Source organism: Nyctereutes procyonoides, unplaced genomic scaffold (genome assembly GCF_905146905.1).
Source record: "Nyctereutes procyonoides isolate TBG_1078 unplaced genomic scaffold, NYPRO_anot_genome, whole genome shotgun sequence".
Classification (NCBI taxonomy): domain Eukaryota; kingdom Metazoa; phylum Chordata; class Mammalia; order Carnivora; family Canidae; genus Nyctereutes; species Nyctereutes procyonoides.
In genome coordinates, this window is record NW_026575020.1 from 29,257,629 (window position 1) to 29,274,789 (window position 17,161).

General features: G+C 43.2%; 2 protein-coding genes across 2 annotated transcripts; one reads left to right on the forward strand and one right to left on the reverse strand.

Annotated features, from left to right (window-relative positions):
- The first annotated feature begins 5,877 nt into the window (after positions 1 to 5,877).
- LOC129497732 (olfactory receptor 1L6) lies at positions 5,878 to 6,822 on the forward strand. Its single transcript, XM_055306873.1, has one exon. It carries the CDS (start codon positions 5,878 to 5,880, stop codon positions 6,820 to 6,822), a length of 945 nt encoding a protein of 314 aa, XP_055162848.1.
- A 5,994-nt stretch (positions 6,823 to 12,816) lies between these two features.
- On the reverse strand, positions 12,817 to 13,764 carry LOC129497798 (olfactory receptor-like protein DTMT). The gene has a single exon (XM_055306985.1). The coding sequence runs from the start codon at positions 13,762 to 13,764 to the stop codon at positions 12,817 to 12,819; it is 948 nt and encodes a 315-aa protein (XP_055162960.1).
- Positions 13,765 to 17,161: the final 3,397 nt, after the last annotated feature.

Below are 17,161 nucleotides of genomic sequence, written 5' to 3' on the forward strand. Positions count from 1 at the left end.
ATTGATGAGCCTGGGAATTAAGTTGCCCCTCAGATGCAGGAGGGCTGCTGCTGTCAGGCCAGAGGACAGAACAGTCAAAAGGCTTTGGAACAAGGAGCAGAAATCCTCTTGCCTTGGCTCTAGCTGGGCAGGGCTGAGGTCCTAGCATCTCTGACTAGGGCTGTAGGGTGACAGAAGGCAGCATAGGGCTGTAGGGTGACAGAAGGCAGCACTCCTGAAGCCCATCAAGTGGAGCTCCACAGGCACTCCCTGAGCCTGCTGTCCTGGGATGAATCTGCCAGTGGTTTTAACCCCTCCTCTCTCCCTAGACTTCTAGGTTAGGTGGGACTTCTGGGGCTGAGGTGGGCCTGGGGCTCAGGGAAGGGCTTTGGGAGCCCAGGATGGAAGACTGGGCATTGAGATCCCCAGCTCCACCTTGTCACTTTCCTCATGGCAGAGTCAGAAGAAAGAGAGCTTTCCTAACAGAGGAATCACAGTGAGGTCACAGCTTTAGGGTGATGGTTGCAGGTCAGCATATGTACAGCCAGGGAGAACAGTCCTTGCTGCGATTGTCAACAAGCCCTGTCCCTCTCGGGCCATTAGCACACCCTTTTAGAAAGAGGCAGAGGGGTGATAGCATCCTCTGAGCACAGGAGGTCACCACACTGAGGGGTGTCTTTCTCAATTCTGGATTCCCAGGTTCTTTGGTTCCCTCTCTCTTACTCAGTCTCTCTAGAAGGGTAGGAAGAAGACACCATGCTGGCTTATGGCTGAGGGGTCCTCATGAAGCCAGTGGGAGCAGAAGCCATCCTTCATGAAGTTTCCTGGTTAGTTAGTGAAACTGTGCTCCCAGCCGGCATGCCACTCCTCTCACTTCCGTTGAGGTAAATCTTCTTCAGGGCATATGTGCCTTAACTCTCCCCTTGCTGGTAGCAGATCAGCCTCTGGTATACAGTGTGGAAGACATAGGTAAGTGGTCAGGCAGGAGACTTGCAGAATAATCAATGGCAGAAAGGCAAGGGGTTAAATCAAGGGAGAGAGGGAGAGAGGAAAATGAGAGTACCTGTCAACATGTGACAGAGAAGATGAGGAAGTGCACAACACCGTAGTTAGAGTTCAGAGCCCCGGATTCAGAGCCGGTCAAGTTGCTGAATGACTTCAGACACAGTGTTCTCTGGGCCTTGCTTTCCATTTGCGACATGGCTATTGGATTAAGTGATATCTTAAAATCATTACCAGTTGCTGATACCAAGATAGGAAGATTAACTCTTTGATCATGTTTTATTCATAAAGCCCTGAATGCCCTTCCTGCCTGGTGCTCAAGTACCTGCCTGGCACAGAGTATATATAACAGGTAAGATTGCTGTGTAAATTATTAAAGAGAAATGAATGAGGAATTTGCAGAAAAAGCAGAGGAAGGAGCAAGCTGTTGGAATGGGAAGGGCTCCTCCTGGGTTACAACTGGTTGAAGAGAAGGCTATTCAGATGTCACTGAGAGAAGAATCTGGGCTGACTAGCAAGAGACTGGAGTCAAAGGGTTGAATAGAAATTCCCAGGGCTGAGGGGCACCAGAGTGGCTCAGTTGGCTAGGCATCCAATTCTTGATTTTGGCTCAGGTCATAATCTCAGGGTCATGAGATGGAGCCCTGCATCAGGCTCTGCACTGGGCTTGGAGCCTGCTTAAGATTCGCTCTCCTTTCTGCCCCCCACTCCAGCTTGTGCTCTCTCACTCTCCCAAGAAAGAAAGGAAAGAAAGAAAGAAAGAAAGAAAGAAAGAAAGAAAGAAAGAGACTATCTCCCAGGACTGAGAGTACTGGGAGCCAACGATGGCTTCCCTTGTTTGCCACTGCCCATGCCCCACTCTGATAAGGCAAATGGAGACCTTCATAAAGAGTGAGAAGGAGGAAGCTGTTGGTGTTTGCATGTTGACTCCTGTGTGCCTGGATGAATCCATGGAAGTTTCTACATCTCTGGCATTTTGGGGTGTAGGGGTCTGGGTCTTTGCGTGTATGTGGTATGTATGCCTATGGATCGATCTGTGTATCTGTCTACACTTCTGTCTAAATGACTGTTAGAAGGTGTCCATGTGTGCCCATGTGTATCTGTTCCTGTCCTAGTGGATGTGTCTGGTACATCCATGTGACTGGATTAATCAGGATATGTCTGCATCTCTGCGCAGGTTCATATCTCTGTGTACTTCTGAGTCTTGTGCATCTGAGTGTTTATTGCAAAGGTGATCTTTCCTGCAAGCTGCCTGGGAGATGAGATTTCTGGTTCTACATCCTATGTATCTCCACCTCATTTTGTGACCTTAAATAAGTCCAACACCTGCCATGCCTGGGCCTTAGGAAGGGGCTCTGAGTCAACAACAGCAGCTCTGCATGCAGAGGAACCAGTTCTGTGCCAGGTTTTCTGGGGGAGCCAATATAAATTTAGCTGATTTATCTCCCTTGACCATAAGTGTTTAGGGGCTGGGTAGAGGAGGAATTTGACACAAGAGATAGAGGAAAGAGGTATTTGCATGGGCTGGAGAAGTTAAGAAAGGAGGTGGGGCTTCTTAGAGGAGGTGGAGCCAGAGTTGGGTATTGGGAAACAGTAGGAAGAGCATTTTTGGTAAGCAGCAGTTCATGGAAAAGGCATGTGAGAAAGGTGTAAATGAGAGATGGTGATGATGCTGACCCGGCTAGAGCGGGGAGACAGAGAAGCATGTGGAAGCAGTGGAAGCTGAGACCACCAGAGGACCAAGTTGGAAAGCTTTGGCTGCCAGGCTGAGCCATTTGCACTGTACCTGATGGGCAGTGGGAGAGAAGCAGGGCAATAGACTGAGTAGAAAGAGCATGACCCGAGAATTTCCAGGGCCCTTATAGCTCTGGCTTTCTCTCTCTTCAAGGCTGCTGTCCTAGACCACAGAAAGCACACTGAATGTCTCTGGGTGAAGATGGATGATAATACATCTGTCCTTAAGACTGGGGACTTCTGGTCAGGAAGGAACTAAGCCCACAGACTCTGCAGACAGTACTGAAGCCTGGCATGGTCCCCTGCAGGTGAGAGAATTCAACATTCCTCTGCTGTCTTCTTGCCTTGGGTCCTATCTTCCTCCCTATCCCACTCCACTGGGCCTTACAGTGGAAGGGAGGAAGAAGCCACATGTCAGCTCTCCCCACCCACAAAACACCTTTCTGCTTCACATTCTGTCCTCTGAATCCCCTTCCCACTCCCAGGTCTCTATCTGGTGATATCCTGCTTATTCTTCCAATTCCAGTTCAAATCTCACCTCTTCTTTGGAATCTTCCCTGAATCAGCCTAGCAGAGGAAATTACTCCTGCTTTGTCCATACAGTTAGTGTAGTGTTTATTATTGTGCATGGATAAGGTCAAGTACAATGGCTGACCTACCTGTATAATCTTAGAGACCAATACAAAGCCTGACCCAAAGTAGATACTCAACAAATAGATGTGAAGTGTACAGTTGAACTGTTATACTGTCCCCGGGTAACTCCACACAGCCCAACCCCAGCAAGACCACTGTATCCAATTCCAGTTAAGAAACACAGTGACAAAGCAGAGGTGATCAGAATGGAAAAGGACCTGGAAATTAGGTCCTATAAGAAAGAATCTAAGGCACCAGGGGCTTTTGGGCTGGAGGAAAGAATACTTAGTAAGCTTAGAATGGATTTTTTAAAATATTGTGTGAAGAGCTTCAGAGAAAGGAGATTAGTTGTTTAACTCCCAGTGGCCAAAACTGTGATAACTTGTAGAAGTTACAAGGAAGCAAGTTTCAGCTGAGATTAAGAAAGGCATCTTTAAATAACTACAGACTTCCATCAGTAGACTGGATTGCTTCTAGTAACCTCAGGGAACAGGGAGAAAGCATCAGAAGTTGATGGAAAGGGAACTAACATCTACTAAGCATTACCTGCTACAGACTTATATGTACATTGAGTACTTATGTACTTGGCATCATTTCATCTCATCTTGGCATCACCATGCAGGGAGGAATCACCAATATTTCCATTTTATAGATGAGGAGAGTAGAGATGAAATGAAGATGAGTTGATGTTTACAAAGCCAATCAAGATTAAAACCCAGGTGGCTCTTTCTGCAAACCCGGTCACCTTTCCTCTACATCACACAGCCACCCATCTGGAGGTGGGGAGGGAAGGTCAGGGGCTCTGCAGAGAAGAATCCTGTACCTCAGAAGGAGATATATGGCAGAGGTGCCAAGGCCCTGTCTCTTCAACACTTTGGCTCTATGCTGGGGAAAAGGATGGAGTTGGCATAAGTGGATGACTCCCTGGGACAGCCAGTGGGTGACAGTGATAGGAAAGCAGAAAAATGAAAAAAAAAAAAAAAGGCTATATCTGAGGCTTCTCCTGGGAGGCAACAAGAGCAGACCCTGCAGTTTGCCCATTACCTCCTCTCTTTCACCTTCCCTTCCCTCTTTTATCTCTCATTGCTCTTTAAAAAGTTTCGTTCAACAAATACTTATTGGGTGAATTTTTATGCATAGGTCACTGGCAAGATGGAACAAACACAGGGCCTCCCTGCTAAGAACTCGCTAAGTCTAGTCTCTGGGAGCTCGCCAAAGCCGGGCACTCTTTCCTGCGGGGGATAGACGAGGCTAGTAATAGAACATTTATAGAAACTTTGGAACAGTGGGAGAAAATGTGTCTTAAGAAAGAGATTGAGTGGGGAACAAAATCAGTGCCTTGTTTCTGAGGTTATTGAAGTCACTTGGTTAACTGAGAAACTTTGCGGTTTTCTATCCGTTGAGGTCAGAGCAAAGACAAACCTTGCCCCAGTATCATATGTGAATTTTACCTTCTTCATTCCATGCCTCCTCTACCAACAACAACTCCATACAAACTCTTCCCCTTGTCTGGATGCCCCCCCACACACACACACACATACACACCCATAACATGTCTGTAGGATAAACCCCTATTCATTCTCTAAGACCCAGTTCAAATCCCATCTCTTCTTTAAATTCTTCCCAGACTCCTCCAGCAGAATAATTTACTCCCATGTGGTTCATAAAATTAATAAACTATGAAACACCGCCAGCTGCCCTAGGTCAAACTGTAGGCAAAAGCTAAGACTTACTCTGTTCCCCATAGCACAAGGGTCAGCGAACTATGTCTTACAGACCAAATGTGCCCCCCTTTTCTTCTTTTGTAAATGAAATTTTATTGGAACATAGCCATAGCCATTCATTTATATATTATCAAAGGCCTTTTTCATGCCGCAATGGCAGAGCTGAATACTTGCAACAGAGACCGTGGTCCACAAGCCTGAAAAGTTTATTCTAAGATCCTTGACGGAAAAGCTTAATGATTCCTGAGTTAACACACAATGTGTGGTGAATAAATGAATGGCGAATGCTATAGGGTGTTTTATGAAGAAACTTCAGCTGGTATTCAGATGGTCTGGGTCCCAGTTCTGCCCCAGCTACTTGTTTGACTAAGCAAATGATGGTGCATGGTAAGTACACAGATGGCAGATTAGGTAGACAGGTAACAGTTTTGTGTGCTGGGTGCTGTGCTAAGTATTTTAAAGTTCTTATCTGCTTTAGCTTCACAACCATCCCCAGGGGTAGGTAGCTGTTAGGATCTCCCCCAGTGAAAGAAGAAGAAACTGAGGCTCAGAGAGGTCGCACCCGGCCCAGTGGTAGAGACAGGTCTCAAAATCAGATTTGATCCACTCCAAGCTTGAGACTACCCACTACCGTCTGAAATTCCCTTTCTTCATGAAACGGGTGGGCAGCGTGGTTGCCAAGCCTTTTCAGCGGCAATGTAAAAACAGGACGTAGAACCAACCCCACCATGCGGAAGTCTGCCTAGAGCTGCCAGGACCCCGGCCTGCTCCTCGTCTGTCGCGCCCGCGCCTGTCCAGCTGCTCCATGGCCCCGGGCAATGCCACGGCAGCCGCAGAGTTCCTCCTCCTGGGCCTGCTGGATGGAGCGGACGTCCACCCGCTGCTCTTCCTGCTTTTCCTCGGGGTCTACTTGCTCAACGCGCTGGGCAACCTGACCATGGTGGCGGTGGTGAGGTGGGATGAGGCCCTCCGCTGCCCCATGTACTACTTCTTGGGCCACCTGAGCCTCGTGGACGTGTGCTTCACTAGCGTCACGCTCCCCAGGCTGCTGGCCGGCCTGCTCCACCCGCGCCAGGCCGTGTCCTTCCAGGGATGCTTTGCCCAGATGTACTTCTTCGTGGCCCTGGGCATCACGGAGAGCTACCTGCTGGCAGCCATGTCCTACGACCGCGCGGTGGCCGTCTGCCGGCCCCTGCACTACCGGGCGGCCCTGACGCCGGGGCGCTGCGCCGCGCTGGTGGCCGCGTCCTGGGCGGTGGCCCACCTGCACTCGCTGCTGCACACGCTGCTCATCTCCGCGCTCTCCTACCCGCGCCCCGCCGCCGTGCGCCACTTCTTCTGCGACATGACGGTGATGCTGAGCTTGGCGACCTCGGACACGGCGGCCGCGGAGACTGCCATCTTCTCCGAGGGCCTGGCCGTGGTGCTCACCCCGCTGCTCCTCGTGTCGCTGTCCTACGCGCGCATCCTCGGCGCGGTGCTGGGCCTGCGGTCGGCCGGGGGCCGGCGCCGCGCCTTCTCCACCTGCGGGGCCCACCTGGTGGTGGTGTCGCTCTTCTTCGGCTCTGTCCTTTCCGTCTATTTCCGGCCCTCGTCTGCCTACTCAGCGCGCTACGACCGCCTGGCCAGCGTGGTCTATGCGGTGCTCACACCCACCTTGAACCCTTTCATCTACAGCCTTCGCAACAAGGAGGTCAAGGGCGCCCTGAAAAGGGGACTCGGGTGGAGGGCTGCGACCCAAGAGTTGTGAGGGCAGGTCCTGATTCACTGGCGTTTCCATGATAAGAACGATTACAAAAGAACCTCTGCCCCTTCTGGCTTTGCACAGCACTAGCATTTTGGATCCTACAGCGGCTTATTTCTGGATAAATTAAGAAATTGGGCCTGAAGCAAAGGTGACTGTGCTTATTTTACAGGGATGGGTACATAGCAATAAGCTAACTTCACTTCTGCATTGTCTGAACGTTTGAAATACAGGTTACTCTTAAATTTTGGAACAAGCAGGGGACTAGGGAATAAGCCTGGTAGCCTCTGGAGAGGAAGAGGAAGGAGTGTGGCCAGCAGCAACATAGTGGATGGAGAAGAAACCAGAGAAGCAGTGTAGATGTCACAAGGATTTCAAAGAGGTTTTGTCTGTCTGTCTGTTTGTTTTTTAGGGGGAGAGGGTGCTATAGTATAGACCACACCCTTTTCAGACTGCTTTTCTGGAAACTTCAGAAAAGATCTAGTTTTTATAAAAATTTTTAAAATTCTGTTCCCTAGATAATATATCCATCATTTTCATGGCAGGAACTCAAAAATAGAAATAAAGATGAAATTCTCCTTGACTGTCACTCAATCCAACCTCCACTCCCATCCCAGTTACCAGCTCGATACCTCTTCTACCTTTCTCTCTCTGATTTTGACACATAAATAGTATCACTCTCTACCTATTATTCTGCACTTTTCCTTTTCATGAAATAATAGGCTAGAAGATCTTTTCTTATCCCTACAAATAGAAATTCTTCATTTTTATCTTCATGGTATAGAACCCTATTCTGTGATATTCCACAGTTTAATATTCTCTTATTGATAGATAGGCTTTCCCAGTGTCTCATTATTACAATAGTGAACAATATCCTTTTAATAAAAATAATAAAAGATAACATTTAGTAAGGACTTACTATGTGCTAGGTACTGTCTTAGGTGCTCTACACATATGTTTCCTTTAAGCCTTACAAGATTCCAGGAGGAATATATTATTATTATTCTCATTGCACAAAAGAGGAAACAGGCTCAGAGAAACCAATTCTGTTAGAATCAGCTATGTCTTCTATCTAGTTCTGGGCTCTGACTTGAGCTGCCGCTACGTGGTCTCCTCACTCATTGTCCTGATAGCCTTAGGAGACACACATTAGCTCTCAGCTTCATCTGGACTCCACCAACGTGTGTAAGAACTTTTCAGATCTTCATGGCCCAACACAGTTGAGAAGATTCACATTTGTGTGCATGTTGAGGTAGAGGCAGAATGTTCGAGACTCTTCCCTAGACCAGTGCTGTCATGATATGACTGCCCCCACATAGTGGTGGGCCTTTCTGCAAAGTGCCTTCTCCCAGAGTACTACCAAACTAGTTGGGAAAGTCACTATGCCCTCCAATGTCCAAAACTATTTGAAGGTTCTATAATCCCCTCTACTTGGTTATTGAAGGATAAAGAGCAGGGCCTCACACTAATATCTGAACTCTCCTTAGAATCACTATTATTTTACATTATTCTTGAAATGGTATTCAATGCAATTAGAAAAGAGAAATAACAGAACTAAGTATTTGAAAAAATATGCATACTTATCAATACTGATGTTAGCTTTGATTGTGTATCTTTAGTACTAAAGATATTTAAGTAAAAAGCCTAAGAAATTTAATAAGGTGGGCTACTGTAAAATTATTATACAAAACAGTAACTCCTCTATGTACAAAAAAATTACTTCTCTAAAAATACAATAGCGACCCCCTCAACAGTTTTTTTAAGTGTAAAATACCTATGACTAAATGTAGAAAGTAATATACAGTAATATACCAAATTAAGAAGTTTAGAAAGGAGAAAAAATGAGTGGGAAATATCAGAAAGGGAGACAGAACATGAGAGACTCCTAACTCTGGGAAACAAACTAGGGGTGGTGGAAGGGGAGGTGGGCGGGGGGTGGGGGTGACTGGGTGACGGGCATTGAGGTGGGCACTTGACGGGATGAGCACTGGGTGTTATTCTATATGTTGACAAATTGAACACCAATAAAAATAAATTTATTAAAAAAAGGATGTTAGGAGTTATGTCTACAGAAAAAAAAACAAATGAAGCAGTTTACAGAATTCAATTGTTAAATGAAAACTTGAGTGAATAGAAAGATATTTGTTATTTATAGTTTGTAAGACAACTGTATAAATAGCCCACTCTAATTCCTAAGTCAATGTAATAATTCAATGTAACTCCAGTCAATTTACCAACAGGTTTTCTGTTGGAATTTAACAAAATAGGTCTAAAGCGTATCTGAAAGGATAAATGTGTCAGGAGAGTTTTGGAAGAGAAGAATATAGAGGAGGGCTTATCACACCTTACTTAAAACTCACTGTTATAAATAGGATGACACCAACATAGCAGTCCAAAATGAAGTAATAATAATATAATAAGAAGGTATACATGAGTACTTAGGACATTGTAAAGGCAGTTTTTCACATCCATAAAGGTGAAGACAACTCACCTGCTGAGGAAGGGGGGAAGAGAAAAGAGGCAGATGCCCTTAAACAAAATTTTGGATTGATCAAAGGTGATGTGGAAACTAAAACCGCACAATAACTAGAAAAAAGAATTAGATGATAATAATAATTGTTGTTATTATTTATTATTATTATTGGATAGAAAAGCCCTTTTCAAGCATGTCAAAGAAAAAAACATTATCATGAAGTAAAAATCCACTTATTTGTCTACTTTGAAGTTTATGATCTTAGTAAGGAAAAAACACATCACTACCAAAGTCAGAAGTTGAATAACAGACTGAGGGAAATGTGGCTTACAAGATAGATAAAGTGGTATCATAAGAAAAAAGAAAATTGACTTAAGGCAAAGGACACGCACAAATAACATGCCAAAGGAACAGTGGCTAATCAGATGTTTGACCTCACTGATATATATATATAGAGAGAGAGAGAGAAATTCAAATTAAAAATCGTAAAAATTTTGGGGCACCTGGGTGTTTCAGTCAGTCAGGTGTCCGGCTCTTGATTTGGCTCAGATCATGATCTCAAGGTTGTGAGAATGAGCCCCTGCTTTGGACTCCACACTCAGTAGGGAGTCTGCTGGAGATATTTTTCCCTCTGCCTTTTCCCCAGATCGTGGGTTTTCTTTCTTTCTTTCTTCCTTTCTTTCTTCCTTCTTTCTTTCTTTCTTTCTTTCTTTCTTTCTTTCTTTCTTATAAATAAATAAATATTTTTTAAAAATAGTAAAATCTCTTATTTTTTTAATAAATTTTTTATTGGTGTTCAATTTACCAACATACAGAATAACACCCAGTGCTCATCCCGTCAAGTGTCCCCCTCAGTGCCCGTCACCCACTCATACCCACCCCCCGCCCTCCTCCCCTTCCACCACCCCTAGTTCATTTCCCAGAGTTAAGAGTCTTTATGTTCTGTCTCCCTTTCTGATATTTCCCACACATTTCTTCTCCCTTCCCTTATATTCCTTTTCACTATTATTTATATTCCCCAAATGAATGAGAACATACACTGTCCTTCTCCAATTGACTTACTTCACTCAGCATAATACCCTCCAGTTCCATCCACGTCGAAGCATATGGTGGGTATTTGTAGTTTCTAATGGCTGAGTAATATTCCATTGCATACATAAACCACAGCTTCTTTATCCATTCATCTTTCGATGGACACCGAGGCTCCTTCCACAGTTTGGCTATTGTGGACATGGCTGCTATAAACATTGGGGTGCAGGTGTCCCGGCGTTTCATTGCATCTGAATCTTTGGGGTAAATCCCTAACAGTGCAATTGCTGGGTCGTAGGGCAGGTCTATTTTTAACTCTTTGAGGAACCTCCACACAGTTTTCCAGAGTGGCTGCACCAGTTCACATTCCCACCAACAGTGTAAGAGGATTCCTTAAAATCTCTTATTTTGATATCAGGTTGATAAATATTTGGGGAACAAAAAATCCAGTGTTGGTAACATGTAGAGAAACAGCCTTGCTTATTCACTTTTGGAAAGAGTTTACCTTAGCAGAATTCCTTGGAGTCAATTTGGCAACTTCTATCCAACTATAACAAGTTCTTGATGTAATAACAACCATTTCTAAGAATGTGTTCTTAGAAACAAAGAACAAGTTCACAAGAAAACATATGGACCTGGGATGCCTGGGTGGCTCAGTGGTTGAGTGTCTGCCTTTGGCTCAGGGCATGATCCTGGAATCCTGGGATCGAGTTCCATGTCAGGCTCCCTGCATGGAGCCTGCTTCTCCCTCTGCCTGTGTCTCTGCCTCTCTGCCCCATCCCTAGCTAAAGATACTCTCTGCCCCCCACCTCATGAATAAATAAATAAAATCTTATTTAAAAAAAAACAGAAAACATATGGACCAGGAAATAATAAAGTCAAAGTATTATTCAAAATAATAAAAAACTGAAAATAACCTAGATTATTTAAATAAATTATGGCAAATGCATCCATTCAACAAAAGACTATACAGATTCTAAAAGGATCTATGTCTTTATATGAAATGATGAATTAAAATATATTTTATGTAACAACATGAAAAAATGGTATATATAATTTAGTTTTACTCATTACATGTAAAGTTAGTCTATGCGTAGAAATATTCTATGCACATAGAATATTCCCCAACTTTTAACTGCCTTCATAAGGGAGAGAAGAACTTTGGGGGACCCTCACATTCTCACTTTATTTATTTCTTTATTGTTTGGATAATTTTCAATGAGAATGTATTCTTTTTGTAATCAATAAAATTTTTTGAAGAAGAAATGAGATCAAAGTTGGCATTATTAGGAAGACTTCTTTTAATAGATGAGATGTTTTTAAGGCACACAATTTCAAGAAACATATGAAAATATATTGAAATAAAATCAATTATTATTCTACATCTAGCAAATACAAGGCACTGAACTCATCACTGAAGAAATTAGAGAGCACCTGTCTTCAAGACACTTATAATATGCTTCATAAGAAAAAAAAAGCAAACAAAGAAAGCATCACATAATTTCAGCATAATAGTTAAGAGGAAAAAATCTACTTAGGAGTCATAAATAGATTCTAATCCTTCTGTCATTATTTGTGCTACCTTAGTCTGTATATGGGCCACCATTTACTGCCCATAAGTCAAACAATTCATAACAGAATCACACAGTTCATTCCATATCATATGATTTTAATTCAAAATATACATTATATTCCAAAATATAGATATTATCAAAAGATGTAATCTGTTAGTATCTGATAAGTGATTGGTAAATCAGAGGGAAAAGAAATTGTAGGGTGTGGTAATTAAAGAGGTCACTCAATCAACACCTAAAATGAAAATTAAGAACTGAATAGGTTAGCAAGGGAAGAAATGATGATCCTTGGAGAGTGAAAAATTACAAAAGGATGTACGTAAATTGGGAGATATTCTTCATGGAATAAACATGTTTGGCGAAGCAAAGCAGTGAAATGGCTGAGAAATTTGGATTTATTTCTTAGAGAATTAGCAACTACTATGCATTTTTGTGTGCAGTAAACACTAAGGTTAAGTAGAATTTATTCAAATTTCAAAAATAATTACTAAGTGTACACTACATGTCAGTCCTTGTGCTACATCACCCCCAGAAACCGGGTAAGCCCAAGAGGCACGATGGACCAACCCCTAGTGACATGTGGGAAAACCCCCTGGAAGTGCTATTAGGGCAGTATTAGCTTGAGTACTACTAGACTTTACAGAATACTATTCATTGTCAATATTACACCTACTGTTTGAAAACATACTTTAATCTTTATTTTTTTATTGGTGTTCAATTTGCCAACATATAGCATAACATCCAGGGCTCATCCCAGCAAGTGCCCTGCTCATACCCATCACCCAGTCATCCCAACCCCCCGCCCACCTCCCTTTCCACCACCACTTGTTAATTTCCCAGAGTTAGGAGTCACCCTCTCTGAAATTTTCCACTCATTTTCTCTCCTTTCCCTTTATTCCCTTTCACTATTTATCTTTAGAGTCCCTATCCCAAAGAAAGCTGAACTGTCCACTTTGAAAAGACTCTTCCCAAGGCTCCTTTTATGTCCTGATTCCTCAGGCTGTAAATAAAGGGATTCAGCATGGGGGTGATCACAGTGTACATCACAGCCATGATAGTCTCCTTAACAGTAGAATTATTAGCTGAGGGGCACAAGTAGAGACCAATGATTGTCCCATAGAAGAGAGACACCACTGAGAGGTGGGAACCACAGGTGGAGAAGGCCTTGCAGATGCCCCTGGCAGAAGGGACTTTGAGGATGGAGGAAACAATCAATGCATAGGATAAAGAGATCAGCAGAAACGGAACAAAAATGATGAGCCCTCCCAAGACAAATATAACCATTTCATTTATCTGAATGTCAGAGCAGGCCAACTTTAGAAGAGCTGACATGTCACAGAAAAAGTGAGGGATCACATTATCAGCACAGAAAGATAGTCGAACCATGAGAAGGGTGTGCAATAGAGAGATGAAAGTGGTCAGCACCCAGGACAGCACCAACAGGGAGAAACAGAGCTTGGGGCTCATGATGGTGGTGTAGTGCAGGGGGAAGCAGATGGCCACATAGCGGTCATAGGCCATGGCCACCAGGAGGAAGCTCTCCAGGTCTGCAAAAAACAGGAAGAAGTACATTTGGGTCAGGCAGCCAGCATAGGGGATGGACGGGACTTGGCTCTGCATGTTCTGCAGCAATTTGGGCATTGTGACAGAAGAGAAGCAGAGGTCAGAGAAGGATAAATTGCTGAGAAACAAATACATGGGTGTGTGGAGGTGCGAGTCCAGCTGAATGAGGACAATGATGAGTAGGTTCCCCAGGACGGTGGTAACATACATGGCCAGGAACAGGGCGTAGAACAGGTCTCGCTGATCTGGATCAATGGGAAGGCCCAGAAGGATGAATTCTGAGATGACAGTTCGGTTTCCCATTTTCATGTTGTTTTTCTTCTACCTTTTTAAGATTAATTTATATGAAAGTGTCAATACACACACAAAGACAGACAGACACACACACACACACACACACACACACACACACAAACACATGCCTGAGCTGCCTCTCCACCAGCTTTAATAGTACAAGGAGCAAGGAGTGTGCAAACCAAGTGGGGTTCTACCACCTCATACCCATCAGCAGCTGAATCCTTTTCTTGGTCTGCATCCAGCACTCCTACTCTAAAGAAAAGCCCATCTATTTGTCCACCCAGCTTATACATCCCCTCAGCCACCCACCTCAGTGGTGCAGGAAGGGAGATGATGAGCCAAAACTGACCTGAGCCCATGTTCTGCATCTGCCTCAGCCTGGGGACCACTGAAAACAGTGAGGATTTCCCCAAACTGCAGAATGACACAAAGGTCCGAGTTGCTGCAGATTCTCTATCATTGGCAAGCACTAGAACCCAGACCCTAGAACTTCAGATCCAATTCCTAACACTGAACTACCAGAAAAATGCCTCCTCCCTTCTAATTTCTTTGTTACCTAGATTAATACTATCCCAACCCATGTGAAAATCTTGTCTCTTTTCCCTTTTAAGACTTGACTGACCCAGGGACATTAGCTGGACAAGCAAGGGTTAGAAGGGAGTAGGAATGAGATGGACAGCAGGAGAAGCGGCTGAGATTGGGAAGACCCCAGTGTGCATACATAGCATTTAAGTGCTGGGCCCTTGAGCCAGTCATCCTGGGATCAGCTTATACACCCATACCTGCACCATGACCTTGGCCAAAAAATTTAACCTCCCTTAGTCAGAGTTTCCTAATAAGCTTAATTGGAACACAACAGTACCTAATTTATTCAAAGGAAGTCAGGATAAAGTGTGGCATTGGTGAGACTTACTACTGTTGTCATTAAGTTCTGTGAGGTTGCAGTATTTTCCCAAGTACCCCATCCTCATCTCCACCACCCTGCACCACCCCCCATGAGCACAGCACCTCCTCAGTCAGTGCAAGTAGAGAAAATGGAAGGAGTTCTGTGGGATAGAAGAAACTACTGGTCCAGAAAGGACAGACATTTACAACCCAAATAGTGAGAATGTCCTTTCAAATTATGAGTCGAATCTATCCCTAGCTAAAGATACTAATGTTAGGATAAATTGATGGAGGGTGAGGAAAACTAACTTCATGGAAAGAGGCTCCCAGAATGGTCTCTTACATTCTGTTTACTGCACCCCCAAGCAAAATATTCAGGAGCCCACAGGAGTCAGACTCCATCATTTACTGGCTTGCAACCTTGGCAAATTACCAAATTCTTCCAACCTTACACTTCACCGTCAGTGAATCTTACATATCTCACCGAATTGTGGGTTTGGAATGATTGATACTTGCAAAGTATGAAGTTCTCCACAAACACACAATTTATTTGTTCCTGTTAATAGCTCTGGTGATTCCCAGTTACACTCAGAAATGTGAATCACTGTTGAAAGAGGAAAACAATGAGGCTGATGACTTCTAAACTATCCTGCAAGAGTTGTACTATAGAATTACGGAATCTTAATTTAATCTGCCAAAGGAGATTTCAGAATAACTACTTCTTCTGAACCCCCTCCCAGCTTACCCAGCTTGTCTCAGTGTGGCTCCAAAGCCTTCTTCATATTTGTTACTTCCCCATCATGCGTGTTCAGCTGGAGTCCCTACCATTGCCTTGTGACTCCTCTCTTCTACAATACTCTGACCCCTGGGATCCGTGGATCCCAAAGAAACTCATTAGTAACAAACACAGTACTTGCCTCCACCCTTATTCCTGTACATTTCTGAATAAGTCATGTCCTGAGACAGAATTCTGGGTTTACACTAAGTCGCATCTTCTCAAGAAAGCTTTCCCCAACCATTACAGGCCATGCTAATATCTCCCTTCTCTTACCTTCTGCAATATCTGGCCTTCTACAACAGTTATCAGCATCAAATACTGTATCACTTCGTTACCACTGTTACATATTGCCCAATGATTGCTTCCATATATACCAACCTTCTCCAGTGGTCTTTAATTAAGCTCCATGAGAGCAAGCATTGTGTCGATTGACTCACCCAGGAAATACTTAATCTATTAGTTCATTAATGCATTCCTTCTATAAATATTTACTGGGTACCTACCATGTGCAAGGCACCGTGTCCATGACTGCGGGAAAAACTGTGGCCAAGGTAGACATGGTTCCTGCCCTCAAAGACCATATAGTCTAGCTCATAGACATGGCAACTAAACAAATTGCCATAAAGCATTACAAATGTTATCATGGGAAAAATACAAGATGTGATAGGAGTGTATATTAAGGACACCTAGCCTTATCCACTAGGTCAAGAGAAGACACGCTTTTTTTATGAAGTTTAAGCAGAATCCTTTTTTTAAAAGGAAATGAAAGTATCTAGAGAGGAAATAGTATATGGAAAACCTCAGAGGCGAGAGGATCTGGAGCTTTTTAAAAGTAAAGGAAGTTCAGTGTGGCTGAAGTATAGTGCATGTGCTAGGAGGCAGGCAGAAGACGGAGGTTGTTGGGCAGGGGGAAGGTACAGTTTGGTGACTCCTCAAAAAGTTAAATGTAGACTTGCCATATGATCCAGCAATTCCACTTTGGTATATACCTAAAAACACTGAAGTACTAAAACAAATACTTGTACATGAATGTTCATAGCAGCACTAGTCACAATAGCCCAGTGTGGAAGCCACCATCAACTGATGACTGGATAAAGAAAATGTAGTGTCTCCATACAATGGAATATTATTCAGCAATAAAATAAACAAAGTATTGATACCTACCATAAAATGGATAAACTTGGAAAATATTATGCTAATTAAAAGAAGGCAATCATAAAAGCGACATTATATGTTACTATTTATGTGAAATATCAAGAACAGGCAAATCCATAGAGACATAAAGTAGATTGATGATTGCTAAGGAAAAATGGGTAGTGATTGTTAATGGGATTTCTTTAGAGGTAGTGAAAATGTTCTAAAATTGATCATGGTGATGGTTGCACAATTCCGTGAGTGTATAAAAAATAATTTTATACTTGAATGGGCAAATGGTAGGGTATGGTATGGAATTATATTTAACAAATCTCTAATAAAAAACAAGTCTTTATCGTTGGAGAAATTTGCATGTGGATTATATTAAATATATGCATATTGATGTTAAATTTCTCGGGTGTGATAATGGTATTGTAATTATGTATGAAAATGTTCTTGTTTCCAGGAGATCCTGAATGCTGAATTTCGTGGCTAAGTGTCTTGATGTCTGAAAATTATCTCAAATAGATTGGCTATTTTATTAATTTTTAAAGTTTTTATTTTAATTCCTGTTAGTTAACATACAGTGTTATATGTTTCATGTGTGCAGTA

Bases quoted from the DNA above. Each gene is read 5' to 3' on its own strand.
- LOC129497732 (XM_055306873.1), top strand. From the start codon at position 5,878: ATGGCCCCGGGCAATGCCACGGCAGCCGCAGAGTTCCTCCTCCTGGGC.
- LOC129497798 (XM_055306985.1), bottom strand. From the start codon at position 13,764: ATGAAAATGGGAAACCGAACTGTCATCTCAGAATTCATCCTTCTGGGC.